The following is a 24,151-nucleotide window of genomic DNA, read 5'->3' as shown; positions in this document are numbered from 1 at the left end:
GCAAACTGTGGCAGTGTTACTCTTCCAGCATAAGACGTTCTGCCAAGCAACCCTGGCCACATGATCACTGGAGTGCTGGCAAGAGCCACTGTACCTACAAATTAACTGGAAGAGCAGTTTATGCAGCTGTAAAAGCTTTTATCCTCTGCGCTGGGAGGAGCGGAAGACGGCAGAGGGTTGGAGCTGAAGTAATTAAAGAACAGATGTGGCATGAGTGTCATCAATTTGCAAGACACTTTACATCTTAATGCAACCAGCAGATTACAATGTTTCCTGCAGAGAACATGAGTGTTTATTCTGCAGCAGGTCTTTGTCCAAACTGCAGCTCCTCCGCCCACCCAGAGGTGGATGTAGCCAAGGCAGTCGTCCTGGGGATGGTGCTGGTGGTCTTTGTAGTGTTTGGGGTCCTCGGAAACATCTTGGTCATCCTGTCTGTGCTGTTCCACCACCACTGGCGCTCTGTGACACATTACTTCATTGCCAACCTGGCAGCAGCAGACCTGCTGCTCAGCTCTGCTGTCCTGCCCTTCTCCGCCACCTCAGAGGCTCTCGGCAGGTGGGTGTTTGGCCGGTCCTTCTGCAGCGTATGGGCCGCCCTGGATGTCCTCTGCTGCACTGCCTCTATCCTCAGCCTGTGTGTGATTTCTATTGACCGCTACCTGGCTGTCAGCTACCCCCTGCGTTACCCCGCTATAGCTACCGGACGGCGAGGCCTGACCGCGGTGGCTGCTCTCTGGGGACTCTCAGCAGCTATATCTGTTGGCCCTCTATTCGGCTGGAAAGAGCCCGACCCAGAGGACGAGACAGTGTGCCGAATTACAGAGGAGCCTGGCTACGCCTTGTTCTCAGCCTTAGGATCTTTCTATATACCACTGGTCATCATCCTGGCCATGTACTGTCGTGTATATACCGTGGCGAAGAGAGAGACCAAAACCCTGAGGAAAGGGAGGAAAGGAAAGGGGGTAGAGATGGAGGGGGTGATGCTGAGGATACACAGAGGGAACGCTGCTCAGATAGGGAAGCAGGAGGGTGACGAGGGGACCGCAATGCATAAACGCTCCTCCTTTTCCCTACCAAGGCTGCTGAAGTTCTCAAGAGAAGAAAAAGCAGCCAAGACTCTTGGCATTGTCGTTGGATGCTTTATTATGTGCTGGCTGCCTTTTTTCCTGGTTTTGCCCATCGGTAGGTACCTTCTTACCTCCTCTGCACTGAAGCTGACAAAGCCTCACTTTGTAACACTCGTGTTCTTCTTTAGGTTCAAGGCACACACCTAAGCATCTGCTATTCTCAAAGAGAAATTCATCTTTTGTTGCATACTGAAGGACATTTACTGCTGTTTTAGCTACTAAAAATGTTCCATATAGCATCAAAAAGTTGGAGAGCAGAAAATAGTTATTTATCAATATATACACAAGAGAAAACATGGTATTTTGAAATGAAAAAAATACACAAATATTTATATAATATTATCACGGCATTTTCAACCTCACTGAAGTTTAAAAATGCAGATGAGTTGAAATTGTCTTTGTAAAACAAGTTTTGTATGGATGTACCTGTGTCAGATGGCTGGGTGGTGAAAACACAAAGAAAGAGCCTTGAAAATGTTCAACAGTCTGTGTTCTTTTTCTTTGCTGCTAAAGGTTTTAGTACAACAAAGAAAAAAGAAATCAGACTAAAGATAAAATAATCGAACTGGAGAAAACTTCATTACAGCAGTGGTTATGCTAAATGGGGATGCACACCATTTAGTATTTGGGTACAGCCACTGCAGCATGCGGCTTCATAACCCCTCCCACTTCAATAAATAACACTTTAGCAGTATCCACCTATTACCCAGAAGATAGTTAACCCTAGAATAGACTAGTAAATGTAGCAATAGAATGAAACCTACTCCTATATGCCACACTTGTAACGTTGGTTTAAGGCAGGTTTAAAGAAGAGGAAAAATATAGTATAACTTGTTTTGGAGAATCTAAAGTCTGCTTATCATTAATTATTTTTGGAATTAATTTGCTTGTAATAGAGTTACACCTCAGTTCCCTTAGTCTGACAGTAAGTGCATTACTTTTTTTTTTTTGTTTGTTTGATTGGCAGGTTTCTTGGAATATTTTGATTGCAAAGATAATGAAAAACTTGACATTTCCAAGCAGGAGACTTAATGTGATTCAAACAATGTTGATTTTTTTTTTCCTTTTAGAAGACTATAACTGTAATTTTAGCATTTTCACAGAAGCCCCATTGAATGGAAAAGATCTGTCAAGCATGAATTATTCTGCTGGTGTCCATCTGTAGATATGGGCTGAGGATAATGTGAAGAAGCTCAATAAAAGGTGAATGTCCATTCAGTCAGATATCCTCAGCTTTATGTGTAAGAAATTTTTCCTACATTCTCGTCAATGATGGTGACAGCAGTGATGCTATCACAGATGTAAGAGAGGACAGAGACCAACCGTGGTGAGGCTCTATCTAGAAATCTTAATTGCTTCTGAAATAACTCTTACAGCTTGACTGAGATAAGTGATCGTTGGAGTGGACCGGCATGTTTTTAAGAATACCAGTCAGTCAGTATTTACCTCCCAGGTCACAGATGGTGAGATTCACGCTGAAAAATCTATTTGGTTACATAAATACTAATCTTATTGAAGGCGGAACCCAGCTACGATAAGAGACGTAGGAGACGTGGATGAAACACATCATCTGGACAAATAATATACGCGTTATCGTTTTCAGTTTTTTCTTTGCAGTGTGTACTTTCATAACTATCCATATAACAGACACAAGGTATAATCCAAGTGCAAACAAAAGGCCTTTTATTCTAAAGACTAGATGTTCATGTCTCGGTTTAGTCAACAATCAAGTCTTTATATACTGGGATTAACACATCACAATAACTGTACCCCAGTTATCATAATATGACAAAACAATACCAAGCCAAGGTCAACTACCGTAGTTAGTTTTTCCATGTTGATAGAGATGATATCAAAGATTTACTATTTTCACTGCCCTTATTTTCCAACTTTTATGATCATTTCTATGCCATTGTTGTTTAACACAGGGCTCTAGACTAACTTTTTGACATGGGCGCACCGGTACGCCTAACTTTAAAAACTTGGGCGTACCGGCACAAAAGTTAGGCGCACTCAAATTTTTCAACCGCATCGCTTAACACCGCAGTTTTACATGTGCACTTTCTTTGGGGGGGAGAGTCCATACAGACAATATTAATTTCTAAATTATTAACTAACAAACTTGTGCTTAAAGTGCTTTGTCAATATTGTAGAAAATGTTAAACTTAATCATCATCTTGGCCTCCTCTGACGACCTGTTTGCTGCTGTCTGCTGCTGAAAGGCCGTGGGGAGAGGGGACACTTGGGCAGTGCATTTATTGCAGCATATAATGTGTTTTCTGGATACACTGTGCTTTTTCAGCATTCAAAGGTTGATGACACCGTGTCAGAGCACTGGCTATGAATTTCAGACAGATCAGGCCTTAACAAAAAAGTTGTCAATAGTTCTTTTCATCTTTTCTTATTACCCACAGCTACATCCACTTCTCTCAGGCCTAGGCTGCTCACTAGGGCTGGGTATCATCACTGATTTCTATAATCCATTCGATTCCGGTTCTCAAAGTCCTGATTTGATTCAATTTAGCCTCAGACAGTCAGAAATATTATAATTCTGATCATTTATCAGTACTGACTTCATCAGAATTGTGAAAATCACAGCAGATGCCTTTGTGTGAAAGTAACTGAGAATAAAACACAGGAAAACATGAAGGAGATTTTCCTGGTCTGGCTTTTTATAGCAGATAACCTTAAAAATATTCTGCAATATTCTGCAATTTTGCATAATTTTAAGAAGTTTAAATTTCTTCAGTATTGAACAGCAGAAATTAGGCTTTCTTGTCCGAGGTCATTTAAGTGAAAAAAGAAAAAGCGCTGTAAACAATGGTAGACTGGTGGGTAATAAGCGAATGAATAATGCAGAAAACAGACTTGAGACGGGAAACTGTTCCTGAAGTACAGAGAGAGAGAGAGCTGTGCAGGAAGTGTGATTTTTATTGTGGTGGAAGCAAAACAGCAAAAGTCAGAGGGAATTCATGACGACATTGATCAAATGTGAAGTGCAGTTTGCTGCTTCTTTTGCTGCTGGCTCGGCGAATTTTGGTTGGAGAGAGACAAAACCTGCAGCTCAGAATCAGCGCAAAAAGACGTAAACACAGAGCGGACCCGACACATCAGAATCGCTAAGCTCCGACAGCGTGTCCGTGTTCGGGCCGTCGGGTGAGAAAGCCGAGAAAGACAAAGCTGATTCTGATGCGTCGGGTCCGCTCCGTGTTTAGGTCTTTGTGTGGAATCCGTTAATGAATTGATATCGCTTTATTCAAGCTACTCACCTCTCTCTTCCACCTGCACTTTCAACTGGACCACGGCCAATCAGAGAGGTCCCGCCCCTGACTACCTCTGATTGGTTTAGTCCACGATAGGGGCATAATGTGTGTCTGTTGTTGACCACACGGAGAGTTGCAGAGATTTTTTTTTTGTTACCGGATCATCTGGTCGCACAGGTGCGACCAAATATTTATTTTTAGAGTGCCGCACTCTAGGGCCCTGTAACATTAATGTTGAAACATTTAGTCAGTAGGCCTTTTCTCACAAAAGCAAATGATTAATAATAAATAATGATGGCTGAGTTCCATTCACCTGTTTTCTTTTCAGGCACTTGCTATTATGGCTTACTGGTGTTCGAAAATAGAGCTATTAATGTTAGTACGAACACATGTGCTCCTGCAGTGACTGTCTGTTATGTTAAATGTCTGTTAGGAAATAACAGCTATTAATGAGTCATTTGTTTCTCAAAGCTAATAAACTGTGACAGATTTTTGCACAGTGCTATTGCCCATCTGCTTATAATAGGGGGAACGTAACATTAAAGGGCTCTGCACTATTGGATTAAACAAACAAAAAAAGACCATAAAACTGTGATGGGCAGCTTTAACAGCTGCAACTGATGTTGTTTTTATCTTGTGTAAGTGTATGCATGCATGCCAACATGGCAAAATGTGATCCCCGTGACACTTGCTGCAGTGGGAACTACCACAAATACTTTGGCAGGTGTTAAAATCTCTTTGGAGTTTGTCTGTGTGGTAGTGTGGTAACCCTGCAAGGTGTCAATTCAGGTCCACTGAAGTTATGACAGTCATTTTCAGGGGGACAGTAGGAATTTTCATGGTGGCTCTTTCACATTTGCCAATATATTACCTTTAGATACAATAGCAACAGTCTTTTGGGAACGGCAATCTGTGCATCACAGTCCCACTCCAATGCAATAATTAAGTCTGCATAAAAAGCAGCTGAATCATCATATTATAAAGATCACATGCATATTTATCGCATCCTTGAACGGTGTGCTAATCTTAACAAAACTTTGCACATCATCAAACATACAGCGATTATTAATATCTATACTGCATGTTTTTCAAAAACATTTGTTACAGCTCTTTTAATTTTCATATATATTATGTTCATTTCATGTTATGTTTTATATTTACGTTTGTGTCACGTTTATTGTACACGGTCCATAAAATTTGTATCCAGGTTTGAATTTTGTTCGAGTCACTGCTAAATACAACGTGAAAAAATGTAAAAGTACCCATAGTTTGCATAAAATTGGTTGGTGTTTTGGTCTATGAAAACAACATCAAGCAAGCTCTTTCTCCTTCTCTACTCTGCCTTGATTCTACTGGCCAAGTTTCTTTAAAGGAACATCAAGAAATTCAATTATAAGCAACAACACAGACCAATTAAAGCACCATATTGGAGCAGAAAAGGCTTCAGCTGTGAGCTGAAATGGAAAGAAGCAAACTACTACTCCCTCCCCAATGAAAGCTATTATAGATAATAACTAGCATGAGGCTTAATGGGCTGTAATGCCAGGAGGCATCCTCAGTCACCCTGTACCCACCTGAGGCAGCCAGTCACAGGAGGATAGTTATGCATTTCAACTGAGACGGTCCGTCACGGCTCACGGCACAGTGTTCATTCAAGCTCTGAGATTCACAGACTGAGGGTTTGAAAAACCACAAGTATATTTTTTATTTATTTTGAATTGTCCTGAGCCCCTCAGATCAAATGCTTGGTTTTTTTTTCTAAACCATTTGGTCACCAGCCTTTCACAGCAGCTGCTTCAATAGCAACTATAAGGGCACTCGGGGAGCATTCACCTTTGCTAAGGCCAATAGTCGGATTTTTTGTAATACAAACATACATCATACAAACACAAAGGTCAGAGTGATACAACACCAGAGGGGCAACATCAAATATAAACTTGCACGTTCACATTATGACAGCTGCTTTCCTTTTCCAGCCCAGTCTGTGTAACAGGTACATTAGAATTTTTACAATTAAAGCTGAAAAATTACATGAACACTGTGAGAGAAACCAAGATGTTTCCCAAAACTTAACAGATTAGTTTTGGTTTCTAAACCTGAATGATGCCTGATTGCAACCAAAAGTTATGTCGATGTCAAGTAAATTTGATTTGGCCACATTCCATGAAATGTAACCATTTAAACTGTATTTCTCTAATAAAAACACATGGTAAATTAACATGTAATTGAAATGCTCAAAGTCAGTGTTCTGGGCATAAATATTTACTCTCTAGACTCTTTGGCCAGAAGTTTCTAGAACACTTGGTTTCAAAGCTACATCTATAAAAAAGAAACTGTGGACCCAAAGCACACAAATCACAGATGCCTCGTTACTGCTAAGTTAATAACTGGAATTTAACACAACAAAACTCAAGCAAAAGCTTTGTGGACAGGGTGTACCACACAGCAAACCGCAGTATTTGTCAGATAAGTTAGTTTAAAAAATGCTCCAAAAGGCACCAGCAGTACAAATAGGATCAAGGTTTAATGATTCAGCTACATCGAGGTAAGGCCTAACATCCACGCTCCTAAATTAAGGTATTAACAAAATCCAATAATAGAGTAATGTGCTCTGAAGTTTGATGTTTTTAAAATGGGATTCTGTGGGGATTGATTTGCTCTTGGAGCCAGCCTCAAGTGGCCACTGCAATTTTTGGTAAATTGGCATTGGCTTCATTTTTGAGCTCCAGAACTTGGCCTAAATATAACTGAGAGAAAAACATAGCACCACACAACAAAATGAAACTAAAAAGCAACTTAAAATAATATAAATAAATGGTATAATAAATGTAAGCCTTAAAGGAGCAGGTAAAGAATGAATCTACTCTGCAGGATTACACCGCTGTAATGTATGCTCCCCTCATGCATGCTAATTTTTTCAGTCACCCGATGTTGGCAAATGCCAGAATAAATGAATAGGGAAAAAAGCCTAACCATTTCACAGATTTACTGCCTTTTTAGTGCCAGTACAGTTATTACACTTGCCCTTTTTCTTCCAAGATGCCATTTTAAATTATTCATTATTTGTTTTTTGTTTTTTTGTTAAGGGACGAGTCAAGATCATCCACTTGGGAAATGTTTTATTTATAAAGCTGGAAATGTGCGGGGACGTTGTCATGCTGACAAATAAAAATATCTGTTTCCAGAAAGTTGTAATTATACAAAAACATGAATAAATTGAAACCACGTGAAATTAGAGAATGGTTTAATCTTGTCAGATCCATGGGCTTTCGATATCTGCCTTTATCTAGGACCTTGAGGTATTATTGCTCTCATTGGTGTGCTTTTTTATTCATTTTCTGATTTGAGGTTCTTTCTGCATCTTTGCTAGGATCCATCTTCCCATCCTGTAAGCCTCCTGAAACCATCTTTAAAATAACCTTCTGGCTGGGTTACCTCAACAGCTGCATTAACCCCATTATCTACCCGTGCTTTAGCCAGGAGTTCAAGAAAGCCTTCCACAGCGTGCTGCGTGGCCAGTGCCTGAGAACTGCTGTGCCGACTACTTCTCAAACCCTAGGACACATCACCACCCACTCCTCCGACCCAGGCCCAGTGCAAGAACCTGTCACCCTTTCTTCACTGACTTGCTGTAGAGTGCTGTCGACCTCATCCTCATCTGCTGATGGTGTAGACCAATCTCAGAGTGCACAAGGCCAGAGTAAGAGTCTTCTGAAGGCATGGTGTTTCTCAGCAAGTCAAACTCCAGTGCCAGAGAAGGCCTCCAACAGATCTGCTGAGGTCTTACACCTTTCCCTCGGCATTACAGGAGAGGCTGTTTGACAGCTTTCACTTCGACATCTATGTAAAACTTTTACATATAATTATATTTCACAGAGACATTAGAGTGCAGGTCTAGCCAATAATGGCTTGAGCTTTTGATGGTGCCTCGTCGCATGACACGTCATTTGGAGAGCTAGTAAGTAATACTTGTATTCTCACAACAGCCACTACTGAGCTTCACTTGAACGGGGCATTAAATGTCAAAATTTTCGAGAGGAGCTTTTCAGCTGCCAGCAAGTAGGAGCCTGTGACTGTCCAGCAAGTGAATTTTGGAACAGATGCAAAGCTCTTTTGGTTTGAGAATGCAAGTTAAAAGCCCTTTTGGCAAGTGTCTAGGATAGAAAGTATAACCATCCCTGAATGCCAAGGAATAAACGAGATAACAGAAACTTATAGAAACGCTATTGTAAGAGAACTCTGGAGACATGATATTTTTTGAATATTAGTGGTATTTCTTCAGATTGCACAAAAACCCTTAAGGGTGAGATACTCAAAAGTCATGGAAATAATTAGTATTCAGCGAAAGCTTTGAGAAAGCGTAAGATAGAGGAGGGTGTGTGTTGCATGTGTGACCTTTGCTTTAAAGAGATGAAACAATTTCCTAAAAGAAAAAGTTGAAAATTGCATTCCTTGGTGAGTACTGGGTAAAAAAAAAGGACATTTTTACAGCACAGCACAGTTTACAGATTTAAAGTGGAAGAGTTTTGCTTTGCTGTTTGTTTGGGTTCTTTAGAAATTGTGTTAAAAATCAGCTTTCAGTGTTTTACAGCATTGCTTGTGTGAATACTGGCTTCCTGCTGGTGTACGACTTGTGCTTTATTCTCGTTATTTAAAACTGATGCACGCGCATTCAAAACTGCAATGGTTCTTCTCATCTGTAAGATGCATCCATAAGGTTTTTTGTGCAGAAGGACTCTAAAATGAGCTGACAAAAACTCAGGCTTGATGTGCATTATTACCTCATTAAAAAGAAGCTATGGCTAACATAAGAGGCATTTCTCTGCTTACACATCCAGCAGAGCAACCTTACCATCCTCTAACAATGTGTTTTACTGTCCACCTGATGAGTGAAAGTCTAACAGTAACTCTCATTTTAGCTGCGTTTTGCTGTCTAACAAATCCTAATTAAAATGCCTGTTTAATAGATACCATCAGCCTGGCCTTTGGTGCAGGGCCAGAACAAAAACAATGAGCCAAAAGAAGACTGAATCTTTGTGAGCCAATTACATTCCAGTTCCTAGTGCAACAATTAAGTGAAATCAATTTTCTTCAACTCAGATGTAATTTGAGACATAAGTGGCAGTTACGTTACCAGTCGTGATTGAGTTAGCTGTGTGACAGAGTATGAAAATACAAAGAAAAAGTGTGTGGGAGAACACAGCTGTGAAGTGTGCTTTAACAATGTGCCTGGAATCATTTGGACACATTGGAGAGTTTACTCCTTGTGTAAAAAAAAATCTAATCAAATCAAATGAATGTGCTATTTACTGATCAAATTACCTATGTTATATCTCCAGCAGTGGAGGAAAGCTGTTATCATTAAATCCAAAATGACCCTCTTATAGATGCACTGTTTGCCAGTGACACTGCCATAATGGTTTCACATTTTAATTAATCGACTTACAAAATTCTAAACTGGTAATGTCAGAGGACAGGATACCAGATCTCTATGTGAATTAACCCCACCCCTAAAAATACCCTGTGACAGAAAAATCTTATCACTGAATTTCCATTTGTTTGACTCAGGACTGTCAATATTCAGTTTACCTGGAATGACCCCCCATGGCCTTTACTAGAGATGCACCGATTGAAATTCTCCTGGAGCATTCCAATGTTGTAGCTTATCGAACAGTAAGTTTCATGATTTTCTCTTTTTAAAATGTATGCATCATTAATTGTGCCCCTGTTGTATGGCACATTTTACCTTAAGAAATAGAAACATGACCATTATATTTATATGACAAAACAAATGTCAGGTACGTATATAATTGTCTGGCTTATTTATTGTGATCAGAGGTTTAAATATACTCATCATGGGCATGAATACCATGATGAGTACCATGGTAATTTGAGTTGTTTTTAACTCTTTCTTTAAGCTGTTCTCTTTCCAGGGTAAAATGATGGTACAGCACACATCTTTAAAGACTTTCAAAAATCGGTTGTGGATTTTCTCTAATCCACACAGGCTCAAAATTATGCATCCATGCCTGCTAATGTTTAGTTAATTGTCCCTTAGCAAGTTGCACCTCTGCCAGACACATTTGGTAGCTATCAACAAATGTCTGGGATAATTTGTGCTGGATATTTGATCTTCTTGGCAGAGTTGGTAGAGTGTATTTAAACTGATGGGGTTCCTGAGCCTTGGTGCTTCCTGGGTTGGTTCTAAGAGTGACAGTTTAGGTCATCTTCCAGACCTCAGATAAGTGGTGACACAACAAAATAACTCATACTTGTTCTGATTATTGATAAATCTAATGAGTGCTGTCAAAAGAGAACAGTTCAGAAATGATTACAAATAGAAATATCATGGCATTGATGTCTATGACATGTGTATCTAAACCTCTGACCACAACTGTAAATTCAGCAGCTAACAGGACATCAACCCTTTTCCTCTCTTTCATTTCTCTTGTAACAGCTTTGATCCTTTGCTCATACTGAGGCTTTTGGTTTGTGGCTGTCTCTGGGGACTGTATGGCTTTAACTTTTTCCACTTTGCCTCTCTCGGCTTTTTCAGACTGTCCATTTTAAGTTCAGCTCAGTGAAGGTGATTTAAGTGATTTTGTGACCCTGGCCAAATGATCGGTGCATCTCTAGTGTTTACTTTAATCACTTCTGCAATTAAATGCTTTTTTAATGTTGTAAGTTTATGAAATGCCAACATTATCCTGTCATCAGTACTTGAAACTGTTAATGAATTATTTTGTATCACATCAATAACTGAAAACTTTACAGCGGTACTGCAGTTTAATTAAATTACATTGCATGAAAGTAAAAAGCAGCAGAAAACAAATACAGAAATAAATAACAGTCTAAAAAAATGAATGCTCTGAAATGAGCATTCTGTGTCTATATTGAAATTGAGTTTAAATCTGTTCATTAACTAAAAACCAGTTTATAAACAAACAAAATACATTCCTGTGTCAAGATAAGCTGAATTCTTCATTCAAAAAAACAAAACAAAAAAGAACATGTTGTGAGCATTGATTCATACCTTTAAAATGTGCTGTGGGTGTCTTATCTTCTCTAAAAAGTTGTTATGTTTTTTTGTCTTTTTTTAAACTATAAATCCTTTGCTTCCTTGAGTTATAAGTTGTTTTTCTTCACAGCATTCGGATTAAAAAGCGTTCTTCTACCCTACAGACATCGTAGCAGTGATGAATACCTGAGATGAGCTTATCTGCAAAACGCAGACTGTAGAAAGAATTCCCAGAAAACAAGCGATTTGTCATTTAACAATAACCTAAGGTCTGTAAGAGGAGTTTCTTTCATCCTGCTTTGCTCTCAAGGATTTCTGCTGTAACGTCTCTTGTTTATTGTCCAGTAGCTCTAATTTTCAATAGCAGCATAAATATAGAACACGTATTCTTATCTCCATGGCTTCACTCATGTTTCATTGTGAAATCAAACTACAGAGTCCGTCCTCACATTTCTCTGTTTTGTTTAAATTCACATCTTTGGACTGCGGGCACAGCCTCGAAAACTAATGACTCATAACACAATATCACTGCAAGACAGGGTACATGGAGAGGGAGAATCATCACACAGCTCCTTTCTGGGTGAACGCACATCCACGCCCAAGTGATTTGTGCCCATCCATGTGTGTGTCTACCAGTTTTTTATGTGCGTGTGTGTGTGTGTGTGTGTGTGTGTGTGTGTGTGTGTGTGTGTGTGTGCGCGAGGAGCAGCTGAGTGGTGTTGCGTCTGCTTCCAATGTTATTTATGGAAATAAATGCATCAGATTCCTATTAAGCATTCACCTCTCGTTTTCAAAAAAGGAGCAAAGGATTCAAAGAGTGTTGCAGCAGCTGTCATATTTAAGCAAACAGTGTTGTGATAAATGGATCCAGGCTTCCATTGGGGAAAAGACAAGCTTTAACCTAATCAGTTGACTTAGCAAAGTGATGTTTCATTACACCGTGTGATCATGATTAATAATGTTGAGCGGTGAAGCACAGCAGGTGACAAGAATTGTAACTTCGAGAAGTCAAAGAAGCCTCAATTCAATGAGGAAAGTGTCGTTTGTGTTAGAAGACTTCGCAAAAACTTCTTCTGAAAGGCAACTGTTCACGAGCTGGGGTTCCACCAAGTCACCAAGCATAAATGTGTAATTTTCATTAGACTATCAAAAGCATTCCCATGGAATACATAGCTTATAAAGCATGAGCGAAAAGTTTGCACAACTCCAAATCCAAGTAAATGGAAACTCTCATATTCAAAATATACTCAGGTGCAAGACTGATATCTCTGCAAGCGGGCGGAAATGAGTAGCTTACTTGAAAAATGCAATAACTGGCACAAGTTTTGCTGTTTAGTTGCCAGAATTCCCCACTGTGTCGTTTAGTTGAATCATTTTCTGTCTCATTGAATGCTTAGATGATACTCTGCAACACGAGAGGTGACGAATTCTGCCTGCCAGCAGAAATTAAATTGGACAGAGTTGTTTTATTTTATGGCTCCCTGAATTATATGTTATTAGGTTTTGGCCAAAAGTCAAATCGTATGCTAAAGTTTCTTCCTGTAGCAGATGCTAATGTTTTTCTTGGAGTTGGAGGATTGCATAGCAGCTGGCCAGATAATTGAACGAGAACTGCTCTGCAGCTTCATTTGTTGTGCCATAAGGAATGTAATGTCCTTCCATCCTATCCAATTTTCGAGAGACTTTTTCTAGTTCAAGTATTAAAATTAAGAGCATGAAAAATATTAATCAAAGTGGATGTGAGGGAAACTTGACACATGAGCCCAGACGATGTCACCAGCTGTACATTATACATTCATCAGGTAAACACATGCGCAACTCCAAATAAATGCTAATATCTCATTGTTTCCATGCATCAGTGAGTTTGTTTTGGAGTTTCTCTATTAGTCCAAACTCAATAATTGCAGTGTAAAAAGTAACTAGATGTGTCAGTGAGTGTTTTCATCATTTATCTAGCATTGCAGTAGAAGTGGAAACTTGCACACACTGCAAAAGGAACAGGCCCTGAGAGCCAGTTGACCATTAGCACATATATTGCCACCCCTGTTGTCAAAAGCAAAATCACAACTATGATTGGTCCCAAGCCCAGATAAATGGGGAGGGTTGCATCAGGAAGGACATTGATGTCCAGAGCTATAGCAACTACGGAGGAATAAAGCAGATGAGCCATACCATGAAGCTCTGGGAAAGAACTGTTGAAGCTAGGTTAGAAGAGAGGTGACGATCAGTGAGCAGCAGCATGGCTTCCTGCTGAGAAAGAGCACTGCAGATGCAATGTTTGCTTTGAGGGTGTTGATGTAGAAGTACAAAGAAGTTCAGAAGACGCTGCATTGTGTCTTTGTGGATCTAGAGAAAGTATATTATTGTGGTACTGCATGAGGAAGTCAGGAGTGTATGTGTATGTGTTTGAGGGTGGAGCGGGACATGTATAAGGATGATAGGAAGGGCAGATGGATTCAGACTGGATGTGGGATTACATCAGGGACTGACTCTGAGCCCCTTCTTGTTTGCAGTGGTACACAAATGAGATCAGTCACAAGTCTCCATAGACTTTCTGCTTGTATATGTTTGCAAGATGACAGTGTGATCTGTAGTGAGAGTAGGGAGCAGGTGGAAGAGAGCCGGGAGAGATGGAGGTATGCTCTGGGGAGGAAAAAAAGTCAGTGGAAGCAAGATGGAATACATGTGTATGAATGAGAGGGAGACATGTGTAGCAGTGAAGAAAGAAGGAGACGTAATGAAAGTGGATGAGTTTAAATATCTGAAGTCAGCAATCAAAACCAACAGACAGGGAACAAGAGGGTGGAGCAGGTGGAGATGAGTGTCAGGGGTGATTTGTGACAGAAGGATAGCAGCAAGAGTGAAAGGGAAGGTTTAAAAGATAGGAACTAGACCTGCTATGTATGTTTTGGATATGTTGGCGGTGGCAAAAACACAGCAGGCAGAGCTGATGATAAGATTTTCACAGGGACTGATTAGAAGTGAGCACATCAGAGTGACCCTAACCCTATTAACAGTGTTACTAACGTATATGCAGAGAGAACATCAACAAGCAACACATAGCTGAAAATCCACATAAATATTGTTGATCTGAAGAAAGTTTTACATCAAATGTGTGATTTACTGTAAGCTCTACAGACAACCTGCGCATGAAGGACCTAACACCTGCTGAATATTGTGTAACATCATTTAATCTCTTGATTTTTAAAGTTACAGAAACATATAATAATCACAATCATCATCACAATCATAATAATCATAATAATGGAATCTCTGTATGTATTCTCCCGTCTGTCTGTCAGTCTGTGTGCTCTTTGCATTCCTTAACAAGCAGCCATCTGATCCATTTTGCTGAAATGTAAAGAAAATGTGATTTAATGGGATGTAAACTCATGCTGAAGCAAATGAAATATCAAGTTTTAAGTTGCCTGTATGTGAGGTGGTCTCTCACTCTCTTTCTTTTAGAGTAAAGAAAGGTAGCGTAAGGGTTATTAAAGGTATATTAAATTGGACAAAGTTGTTTTATTTTATGGCTCCCTGAATTATATGTTATTAGGTTTTGGCCAAAAGTCAAATCTTATGCTAAAGTTTCTTCCTGTAGCAGATGCTAATGTTTTTCTTGGAGTTGGAGGATTGCATAGCAGCTGGCCAGATAATTGAGGTGGTCTCTCACTCTCTTTCTTTTAGAGTAAACAAAGGTAGCTTAAGGGTTATTATAGGTATATTAAAAATCTTCATGATCCTGACCTCTCCTTTTAAACATAAAAGAAGTATTTCAACTTGTCTGTGCTCGCACCAACCTTCAAACTTAATCCAAACAGAAACACATCTAATCTTCATGCATGACTTCTTTTTAACTGATTTTAACTAATTTTGTTGTGCCAAAGTAGGAACAAACATGAACTTCTGTGTTAAACTGATCCAAGCCACATGTCAAGGATCACCACCACAGTACACAAGCCTGAAAATCGTCCATAAAGTCAGGAGTGTGTCCAAGTGCATGCTCATCATTTGCTGACATTCAAACATGCACCATAAATTGGCAGAAAAAGAAAAGATGCCAAAGCATTGAAGCATTGCCATTGTTCTCTTGTTTAGTTGCTCACAGCACACATTTTTGGTCACACCAAGTAAAATATTCACTTTCCGCATGCTCTGCTTGCTACATTTAGCTCTCAGTGACTCAGTCCTCACCTTCAAAATGAAAATAAGGGTCCAAGGTTCACTTTTTTGACTCACTGGAGGAGTTTAGAGCTTGATACAGATGTGCAAGTGCAAGTAGTGAAAGGAGCAATCAGGAGTTGCATGAAAAGATAATCCTACAGTGAAGAACAACCATTTTTTTTTTTTTCGGGCTGGGGGTTCATACGTAAATTAACTTTCTGTTTCTGTGAAGCCAGAAGTTGGGAGCAGCAAATGGCAGCTGAAATATTTCTCTAAATGATGAGAATGTGGTACAGAAAACTCCTTGTTCTCTCTTTATTCTTCTAATACTGGTAATTTTGATTCTTTGTATATTCATTGAAGGCTAATGATGTATAATTTAACCTATTTTCCTCTCTTTTGCTGGTGAAAGGAGTTGGTATGAGCTGCCAGACACCCTTATTTCCCATGCACAGTAAGTAAAGTTTAATGCCAAACACCAGCCCCTCTGTAGAGTTCACGTCAAAATCATCTTTTCATTAAACTGTCTGTTGAGTAATGTGCTTCCTTTGGGTTTTCGTACCAGCAGCAGAAACACTGGTGCATGTCGTAATTTCCATTTCTTTGGAGAGGCACTATGACCCATTAAGTGGCGGGTCAGGTGGAGATGGGAGAAGGAGGACTTGTTTACAGAAATCACATCCAAATCTCAGCTGAAAGCACACAAAATGTTTCAGAGGTGCATGTGAAATCATGTGGGGACATCTCAAATCACACTGGCTCATGTGGATAGCACATACCACCCAGCGCGTTCAGAAAATGCATATCCATCATAAGAATTTTATGACAGCAAGTGGATGTCAATATGTCAGAAAGAGGATTGCTGCTCTGGCTGCATGTCAAGTAACGCAGTTGATGGTTAGGAGAGGTAAACTAAAAAGTGGAGACTTTGAGATCGAGATATTTTCAGCACACAGCTATTTATTAATTTTACTTAAGATACGCTGTTGTGGTAAATATTGCACATTTATTGGTAAAGATGTGTCCACTGAGCCCCTCACTGTAGGGTTCAAGTCTTAAGCCTTTCTTCTGGTCTTTTGATATTGATATATGTCCTTTTTATCTCTAGATTAGTATTTATAGCTTCCACCCTGCTTTCATCCCTGTAACAGGTTCATGCACTGCAACCCTAGTATAATATCCCACTCTAGGTATTCACCAGTGGACTGCTCTTACTGACAGTCACATCACGTCCTGCTCTGACATTCTCAGGCACCTGAGGACGACTCGTTTCTTACCTATCACACTAATGCACAAGCATCACAGCCCTCAAATAAGGGCTGTCAACCACAATTTCCAAGCCCCGCCACTGATCTTTTTCAGTTAGCGATAACCACAGAAGTCACTTTAGTCACTGTTCCTTGCATCTGTCAGTTGAGCAATCATCCATGCCCCAACAATGAACTCCCTTTCAGAGTCACTTAGATCGTTTCCCTCTTGCCATTTTGACACAGAAACAGCTGGGCGTGCTCAGAATTTTAATAAATGCCACATAGCATGTTGGATGTTGACTGCCTCGCTGTGCAGCTCGGTGCGCCTGATGATAAAGCGACCGGATTTGTTGTGCTTTTTCCCGTAATTGTTTAGGTTTTTCCTTTAATATGTCATCTGGCTGCAGGCTCATTCTCCAGAACTACTGATTTATGCTTGATGTTAGGAACCGAACAATTCACTTTGCCAATATCAGTATGCATCAGTTTTTAGTGCCTCCCTGGAGACACGTGGAGCCTGCATTTCAGACTACTGAGGCTCTCTCGTTCTGTTGTTATGTTTTCTACCTATGCTGTATTTTTTTCTAAATCCTGTGCTTGCGCTTTTCAAATGGATTATGCCGTTACTTTTTGGTCTACTCATGTGATTCGATTTGCAGGCTTGAGGTGGTGGCCTTAAACGCTGCGACAAACTAAGGTCAGCAATAGCTCTGGGACATAGTTGCTGTCTGCCTCAGTACATCAGAGATGGACATTGTTGTGTCCCAACTCAAAACCCATAGAGGTTTCCTGAAATATCGGTAGAACAGTTCTACAGATGTTCATAACAGAGGTCTGTTTCCATCGCTCTGTGTTAGAAAGTACTTATGAGGTCCGAGATTCCACTCTCCGTGGGTCCACCTCAACACTCTCGGTACATAACTTTGGCAGTACACATACTTTATATTTTCCAAGACACACACTTTAGGTAACATGAAATAAATGCCCACTGAACATGCACAGCTCTCTCTAAACAATATCCCAGGCTCCCTGTGCAGACTGGCAGGGACCAGCAGCTGAGTGCTTCTCTACGTGTCTCCTAGCTTGCAGCCCACCACTGAATGAAAAGCTAATTAGTAGATGCACAACTGGTATACCAGTTACTCCAGTTGGCACCTCTCTCCAAACCAGTCTTAGCTCAGCTCTGTCTCACCTGAACTGAGGTAAAACCTCTCCGCAATCTATTACTCCTCCATTCCAATATGAACGGTCGATTGCCCTGTTTTTTTACTTACAGAAACAATAAAACACACACATACACACACAATTATGTAAATATGCATTTTCAATTTTGCACAGAAAACTGAGTTTGGAATGTCGGGAAAAAAATGTAAAAGAAAAAAGAACAAAGAAAGAAATAGTGTAAGTTATTAACACTTGGCTAAGGTAGAAAAAGTTGGCAAATATATTTAAAAAACAATATGGTATGTGATAAAGACGTGAAAACGAGCCAAAAAAAGCACATGGTGTTCCACAAACAAATATCTGGGACAAGCACCACTTAATGCTGCTTTTTTAAATTATTTTGTCTTCTTCATTTTTTATCGATTCAAGTCCACCCAGCACGCAATCAGCCAGACTGCTACATTTCACCTTCCTAAGAATATCTGGATAACAGAAGCAGATGGAAACACACACAACAATTGACATTTCTTTCAGACAGTTTGCAGTGTTAAATTTGGCTACACTGGGGCAAACATGTGTATCAAAACAGCACAGAACTGGTAATAGACAACATAAACTAGTGGTTATTAGAATATATGCAGTCACCTGTCCACTTCACAAGTTACACCTTATGTGTATTTTTGTGGTATAGATTCAACAATGTGCAGGAAACACAATCCATATTTTATTGTTACTATCACACAGTTGCTACACTTTTTTTCTATTGCGCCACATCCCAAAGGTGCTCTCCTGGACTGAGGTCTGATGACTATGAAGGCCATTCAAGTATTGTAAACTCACTGTCATGTTCAAGAAACCAGGTTGAGATGATTCGAGCTTTGTGACATGGCATGTTATCCTGCTGGCTGCGGTTATCAGAAGATGGGTCCACTGTGGTTATAAAAGGATGGACATGGTCAGCAACGATACTCATGTAGGCTGTGATGTTTAAAGTGATGTTTAAAGTATACTCAGTTGGTAGTAAAGGCCCCAAAGTATGCCAAGAAAACACACCATTAGTTCAGCAGACTGAACTGCTCATACAAGGCGGGATGGACCCAAGCTTTGAATTTGTTTGTGCTGGAAGAGGTCTGGCCATTTGCCTCTTCTGACCTTTGTTCACTGGATATTTTATCGTTTTTGAACCATTCTCTGTAAACCTAAGAGACATGAAAACTTACAGTGGATCCACAGTTTCTGAAATACTCAGACCAGCTCATCAGGCACTAACAACCATACCATCTTCAAACACCCTTTTCTCCCTCTGTTCTAATGCTCGGTTTGAACTTCAACAGGTTGCCTTGACAATGTCTATATGGCTGGATGCATTAGCTTGCCTCCATGTAATTGGCTGGTGTTATATTTGTGTTAGTGAGTATTCCTTCTTAACATGCGTTTTCATTGACAAGCTACAAGTAAGCACAGATGAAAGCTATCTCACATCCACACACCACACACCAACACAGGTGCTCTTACATATTTCCCTGACTTAACCTCTCTTTTGGCACCGTGACAGAGCTTGACTGTCATCTTTATATGCATCTTTATTATTCACTTTGAGTTTTGTACCCTCACGTTTTTCAGAGCTCTGCAGCTTCTTAAACTTCAACCTCTCCAGAAGCCTAAATCAGCCAGAATAACTAGCAGACCTTTGTGGTAGTGAAGGAACTTGAAAATCTATAAAGAACAACAAAGCCTGCAGCTGCTCTACTATTAGTGAAGCAGGCACTGCATCTGCCGGCACGGTGCCAGAACTGAACACAGTCTGTGAAGGAATACAAACAAGCTGCCAGATCAATATACTGTAGTTAAGGTCTGCAGTGACATACCGGTGGGTTTTTTTGGTGCTCGAGAAAATTAAGCTGTTGCTTCCGCATTTTTATATTACATCTGAGCAAATTAAAACACTCTATAAAAGCAATCTAAAAATCCAAAAACATTTGAATGACTCCCCATATTCACTCCATGAATTATTCAAATAATTTATCTCTTCCTAACACCTTTTCAGTGCTGGCATTTGGAACTATTGTGCCTGTGTTTGTGGACTTAAAATAACTGGTTTGAATGCTGGCAGTCATGAATGAAAATTAACGAGAGAGGACTTAAAGCCCCTGCACACGAAAAGGTGCTGATACCATGTAAGATGCATTTAATACTCGCGTCACTGAACACTAGTTTTTAAAAGCAGGCAGCTGACATCTGGCACATTGATCCTTTCTAGTTCACTGAAATTGCTTTTGCCTTTATCCAAAAGTCTAGTGGGAATGGACATAAAATCTCTTTACTGTAAGCTTTAAAAATTAAAGAGCAATTTTTCACAGTAACTGAATGGAGAGATGCATTTGAAGGTCTTCTTCCTATTCAGAAGGAAGGAAAGTGATGTTAGTGTCATAAAAAGATGGTTTATGGCTTCTAAAAAACACAATGCAGTGATCTGTGGTGTAACCACAGTTTGACTTCAGCCACCAAATAGCAATCTTTAAAAGGTTAGTGGATTCATCTAAAGGTCAATACACTTCTGTCAGCAGTGGTAGCGTCCCAGTTTGCCACTTAATAAAGGCTGGGAGCTTAGGAAATGTAGCAAGTTTGTGAATATAATTTATGTCAACCTTGACACTTTGAAGCTAATTAGGACTTCATGTGGATCTTTTCATTTCTTAAAAAATGAGAAGAAAGAGAAGAAAACTCTTCAGCCTGACTGCTTTACAAAAATCAAGCCGTTGTTAAAAATCAGCTCAAAACACAGATATGAAGGAAACTGTTTGAGGCTTGCATTCAGCTGTTTGGTACTGTTGCTATCTGATAATTCTGTTTGCATTTCAAATAATGTTCATCGTGTCTCTTATGACATTTTCTTTAGGGGCGGGGGCTTGACCCTTTGTCTGTCACTTCAAAATTAAACTGTGTAAGGTATCATGAGTTTGTGAATCACTGTTAATCTAAATGAACATTTTGGACATGTTTCTACACACTTCTACTTTTGATACACCAGTACAGTTTGCTGATAGAGCTTCAACACTGGTGGAAGCTTCCGAACAGCAAGTGACTGACTAACACATGACAGCTGGCGAGACACGCAGCTAAATACACTGAGGTAGGAGAGGACAGGTGGAAACAATCAAAGAATGACAGCAGCCAGAACCCGACAAAGACGGGAAGAAAAGGAGAGAAAAACCACAAAAGAATCAAAGAAAAAAACAAAACAAAAAATGCCAGCTCCATATACTGTATATAAAAGACAGCAGTAGCCGAAAAGCCTGAACACTGAAGCCTGTAGAAGTGCATTTATTCTAGATTTTTTTTTTCATGGACAGCACGGGTGACTCATCCAGTTGTACAAAATTCTATAGGAAAACAATACTAATTGATCTATGACCTCATTAAAAACTTTCCTGATGGGCTTACAGTCTTGCTTGTTTCACGTCTTACTGAGTACAAGATCTTCATTTTGAAAACGAGCTGGAGTCATACTTGCAGTGTCCTCTGTTTCTCGGTCAGATCTGCCTCAGTAGTCACGTCCCATTTCAAAACACCAAGAGGGTCTCGAACAAAACGCTCACATCCAGGTTTCAAGCGTGGACTTCAATAACCAATCGGTCATAGTGCCTATATCCATCGTAATATAGTCAACAGAAAGCCTTGTGCAAATCTGTTATAATAATCAGAACTCTAAGCTGGCAATATCTATATTCCAAACACACCCTTTCCAATTCGGCAGTCTATTTAAACTGAAAAATGTCCCATCTTTCCCTCTAACATAAGAAGAGAACAAAAAGACATCAATATCAGTATGCGGAAGAGCATTTCCAAATGCAACAGAAGTCCACACTGGGTATCACTCCTGTCAGCTAAGAACAATAAAGGTCACAGTTTGCATGGGATCATCAAAACTGCACAGCAAAAGATTGGAAAAATGTTGCCTCATCTAATGAGTCTTGATTTCTGCTGCAACATTTGAAAGGCAGAATCAGAGTTTGGTGTAAACAACATGAAAGCATGGATCCATCCTGCATTGTATCAACAATTCAGGTTGGTGGTGGTGTAATGGTGTGGGGGATATTTTCTTGGAACACTCTGGGCTCCTTAGCTGAGAATAGTTTTCAACACCAGGCTATCTGAATATCGCTGATGACCATATCCAACATGTACCCATCTGACTCTATGCCATGAAGAATTTTACCAGCTGCGAAGGTAAAAGGGGGTCCAAGTAATACTTGGGTGTACCTTACAAAGTGCCCACTGAATCTGTATATGAATTAAATTCAGAGGATGTGGTTAACTGGAACATTTTGTCAAAAATGTGCACCCTCAATCTCAATCTTTGTTGCTTTCCTACAGGTGATACAGGTTCCTCCTACAGCCCAAAGATATGACACTTACCTTAAATGACTTTCCACTGTCTGGGAACTCTGGACTGTCTGTATGTGTCAGCCTTATGATAGACATACAAAGTCTTTTAATGAAGTGGCCACCAGGGGGCTCTGTGTGACATAACATGGCACTCCTTTGCATTTTATTATATACCATAATGCAACAAACATTTCCCACTTTCCTTGAGAGGATGCGAGCAGGGCTTGTACCTGAAGAGGAAATCCTTGCAGAATTTAAATTTCAATCCGTTCTTTACTCAGTTTATATTTTTTGAGATCTTTCCCCACATTTTTTTCATGTGCCTCTGAGGAGAGCATATAAAAGCACCTCTGAAGCCTTTTATGTTACAGGAAATGATGGCTTTTGACTTTAACGCTCTTGAGAACAGGCCCTGCAGGTAGTTGTAGTAATTGCTGATTACCACCACATTTTGATTGTATCACTAATGTTGTGCCAATCTAAGTGATTTTTCTTTCAAGCAGTTTGTACACCAACATGAGAGATTTGCAAGGAGAGCAACAGATTTTTTTTTTTCATTCACCAGTTGGAAAAAGGAAATCCCACAAACACTCCATAGCAGAGAGAGCAAGGCGAACAGGATGACAGCATTGCCACCTAGTGTAAAAGAGTTTTGATGCATGCTTCCTGGTGAAGATTTACTGCATTCACTTTGTAGTGCAGCAGTTCTCAAACTTCCTCTTGCATGTCTTCACTTCAAACGGCAAAAAAGAAGCACATCACAAACACCCCAGTTTTTTAACAGTCATAGCATCAGGTAATTGTTTTATTTTCTACACATAAAATTACCCTCGTGAGTTTCATTCCGCAAGAGTGTGAAGAAACAGAGGATGCATGAATTTAATGTGTCTTTGCTTCAAGGTAGAACTATAATAGGCTGCATAAACTTTGTATGACTGATTTCTATATTCAGTGTTGCAGACTGCTGGAGACTGTTCCCCAATGCAATGAGCAGAAGGTGTGGTGCACCATGGTTTACCTCCAGCAGATGGAAAGGCCAGTAGATTCTCAGCAAGAAGCATGCATTAATTTTTTCAGGTCATCTAATGTGCACATCTTGACTGTAGGAGGAAACATGCAGACTGCAAACAGACAGGTCTCAGGTGTTCAACCAGGGTTGGAGACAGGACCTTTCCACTCGAGTGCTCTACAAGAGTTTGGAAATGAATTCATAACATTTAGCTGAATCCAAAAATTCATTCAGTCAGTCTCTGGCATTGCAGTACTGCACCTTCATTTGTCTGTCTGAACTACACTGACAGCATTTCTCTGACAGCAAAGTGCTTTGCACAGTCAGATGAGTCATGGGTTCATTCTTCACACACTCACTTTTGTTACCCATCGCATGTTCAGCCAAGGGTGACATCAGTAATTTCTTTAACAAGGGCTGTTCCAAAAATAGGTGCTGGCATTTGCATTGAATAAAGAGAGCAAAGAGTAATGCTGCCATCCATCAGGTTAGCACTGCAGTCTGTGCAGTTTAATAGAGGGTTTGTATCCCTAACAGAGGGAAATGCCAAGTGATAGTGAAAAAGTTTAAATATGGTATCGCATTGTTGATTACATTTTTGGAAAAGATAATTGTATCGAAGTTGATGTTATTTCTACGCCAAGGCCTCAGAACAGTCCTTAATGTTTTTCCCTTTAAAGCATGCTGGGACCTTAAATCATTCACTTTCTAAAAGGATGACGAACGATAAAAGGCAACATAAGATTTAGTGCAAAAACATCCACCAC

General features: G+C 39.9%; 1 protein-coding gene across 1 annotated transcript; it reads left to right on the top strand.

Moving 5' to 3' along the window:
- Positions 1-266: 266 nt before the first annotated feature.
- Positions 267-8,258, top strand: adra1ab (adrenoceptor alpha 1Ab). Its single transcript, XM_085465204.1, has 2 exons — positions 267-1,182; positions 7,761-8,258. The coding sequence occupies exons 1-2, from the start codon at positions 267-269 to the stop codon at positions 8,210-8,212; spliced, it is 1,368 nt and encodes a 455-aa protein (XP_085321330.1). The 3' UTR covers positions 8,213-8,258.
- Positions 8,259-24,151: the final 15,893 nt, after the last annotated feature.

Source organism: Copadichromis virginalis, linkage group LG7 (assembly GCF_057382275.1).
Source record: "Copadichromis virginalis isolate Kocher_CV1m ecotype Utaka linkage group LG7, C_Virginalis_male_GT1.1, whole genome shotgun sequence".
NCBI classification, from domain to species: Eukaryota; Metazoa; Chordata; class Actinopteri; order Cichliformes; family Cichlidae; genus Copadichromis; species Copadichromis virginalis.
Note: the sequence above shows the minus strand (reverse complement) of the source record. Positions and strands in the feature narration are given on the sequence as shown.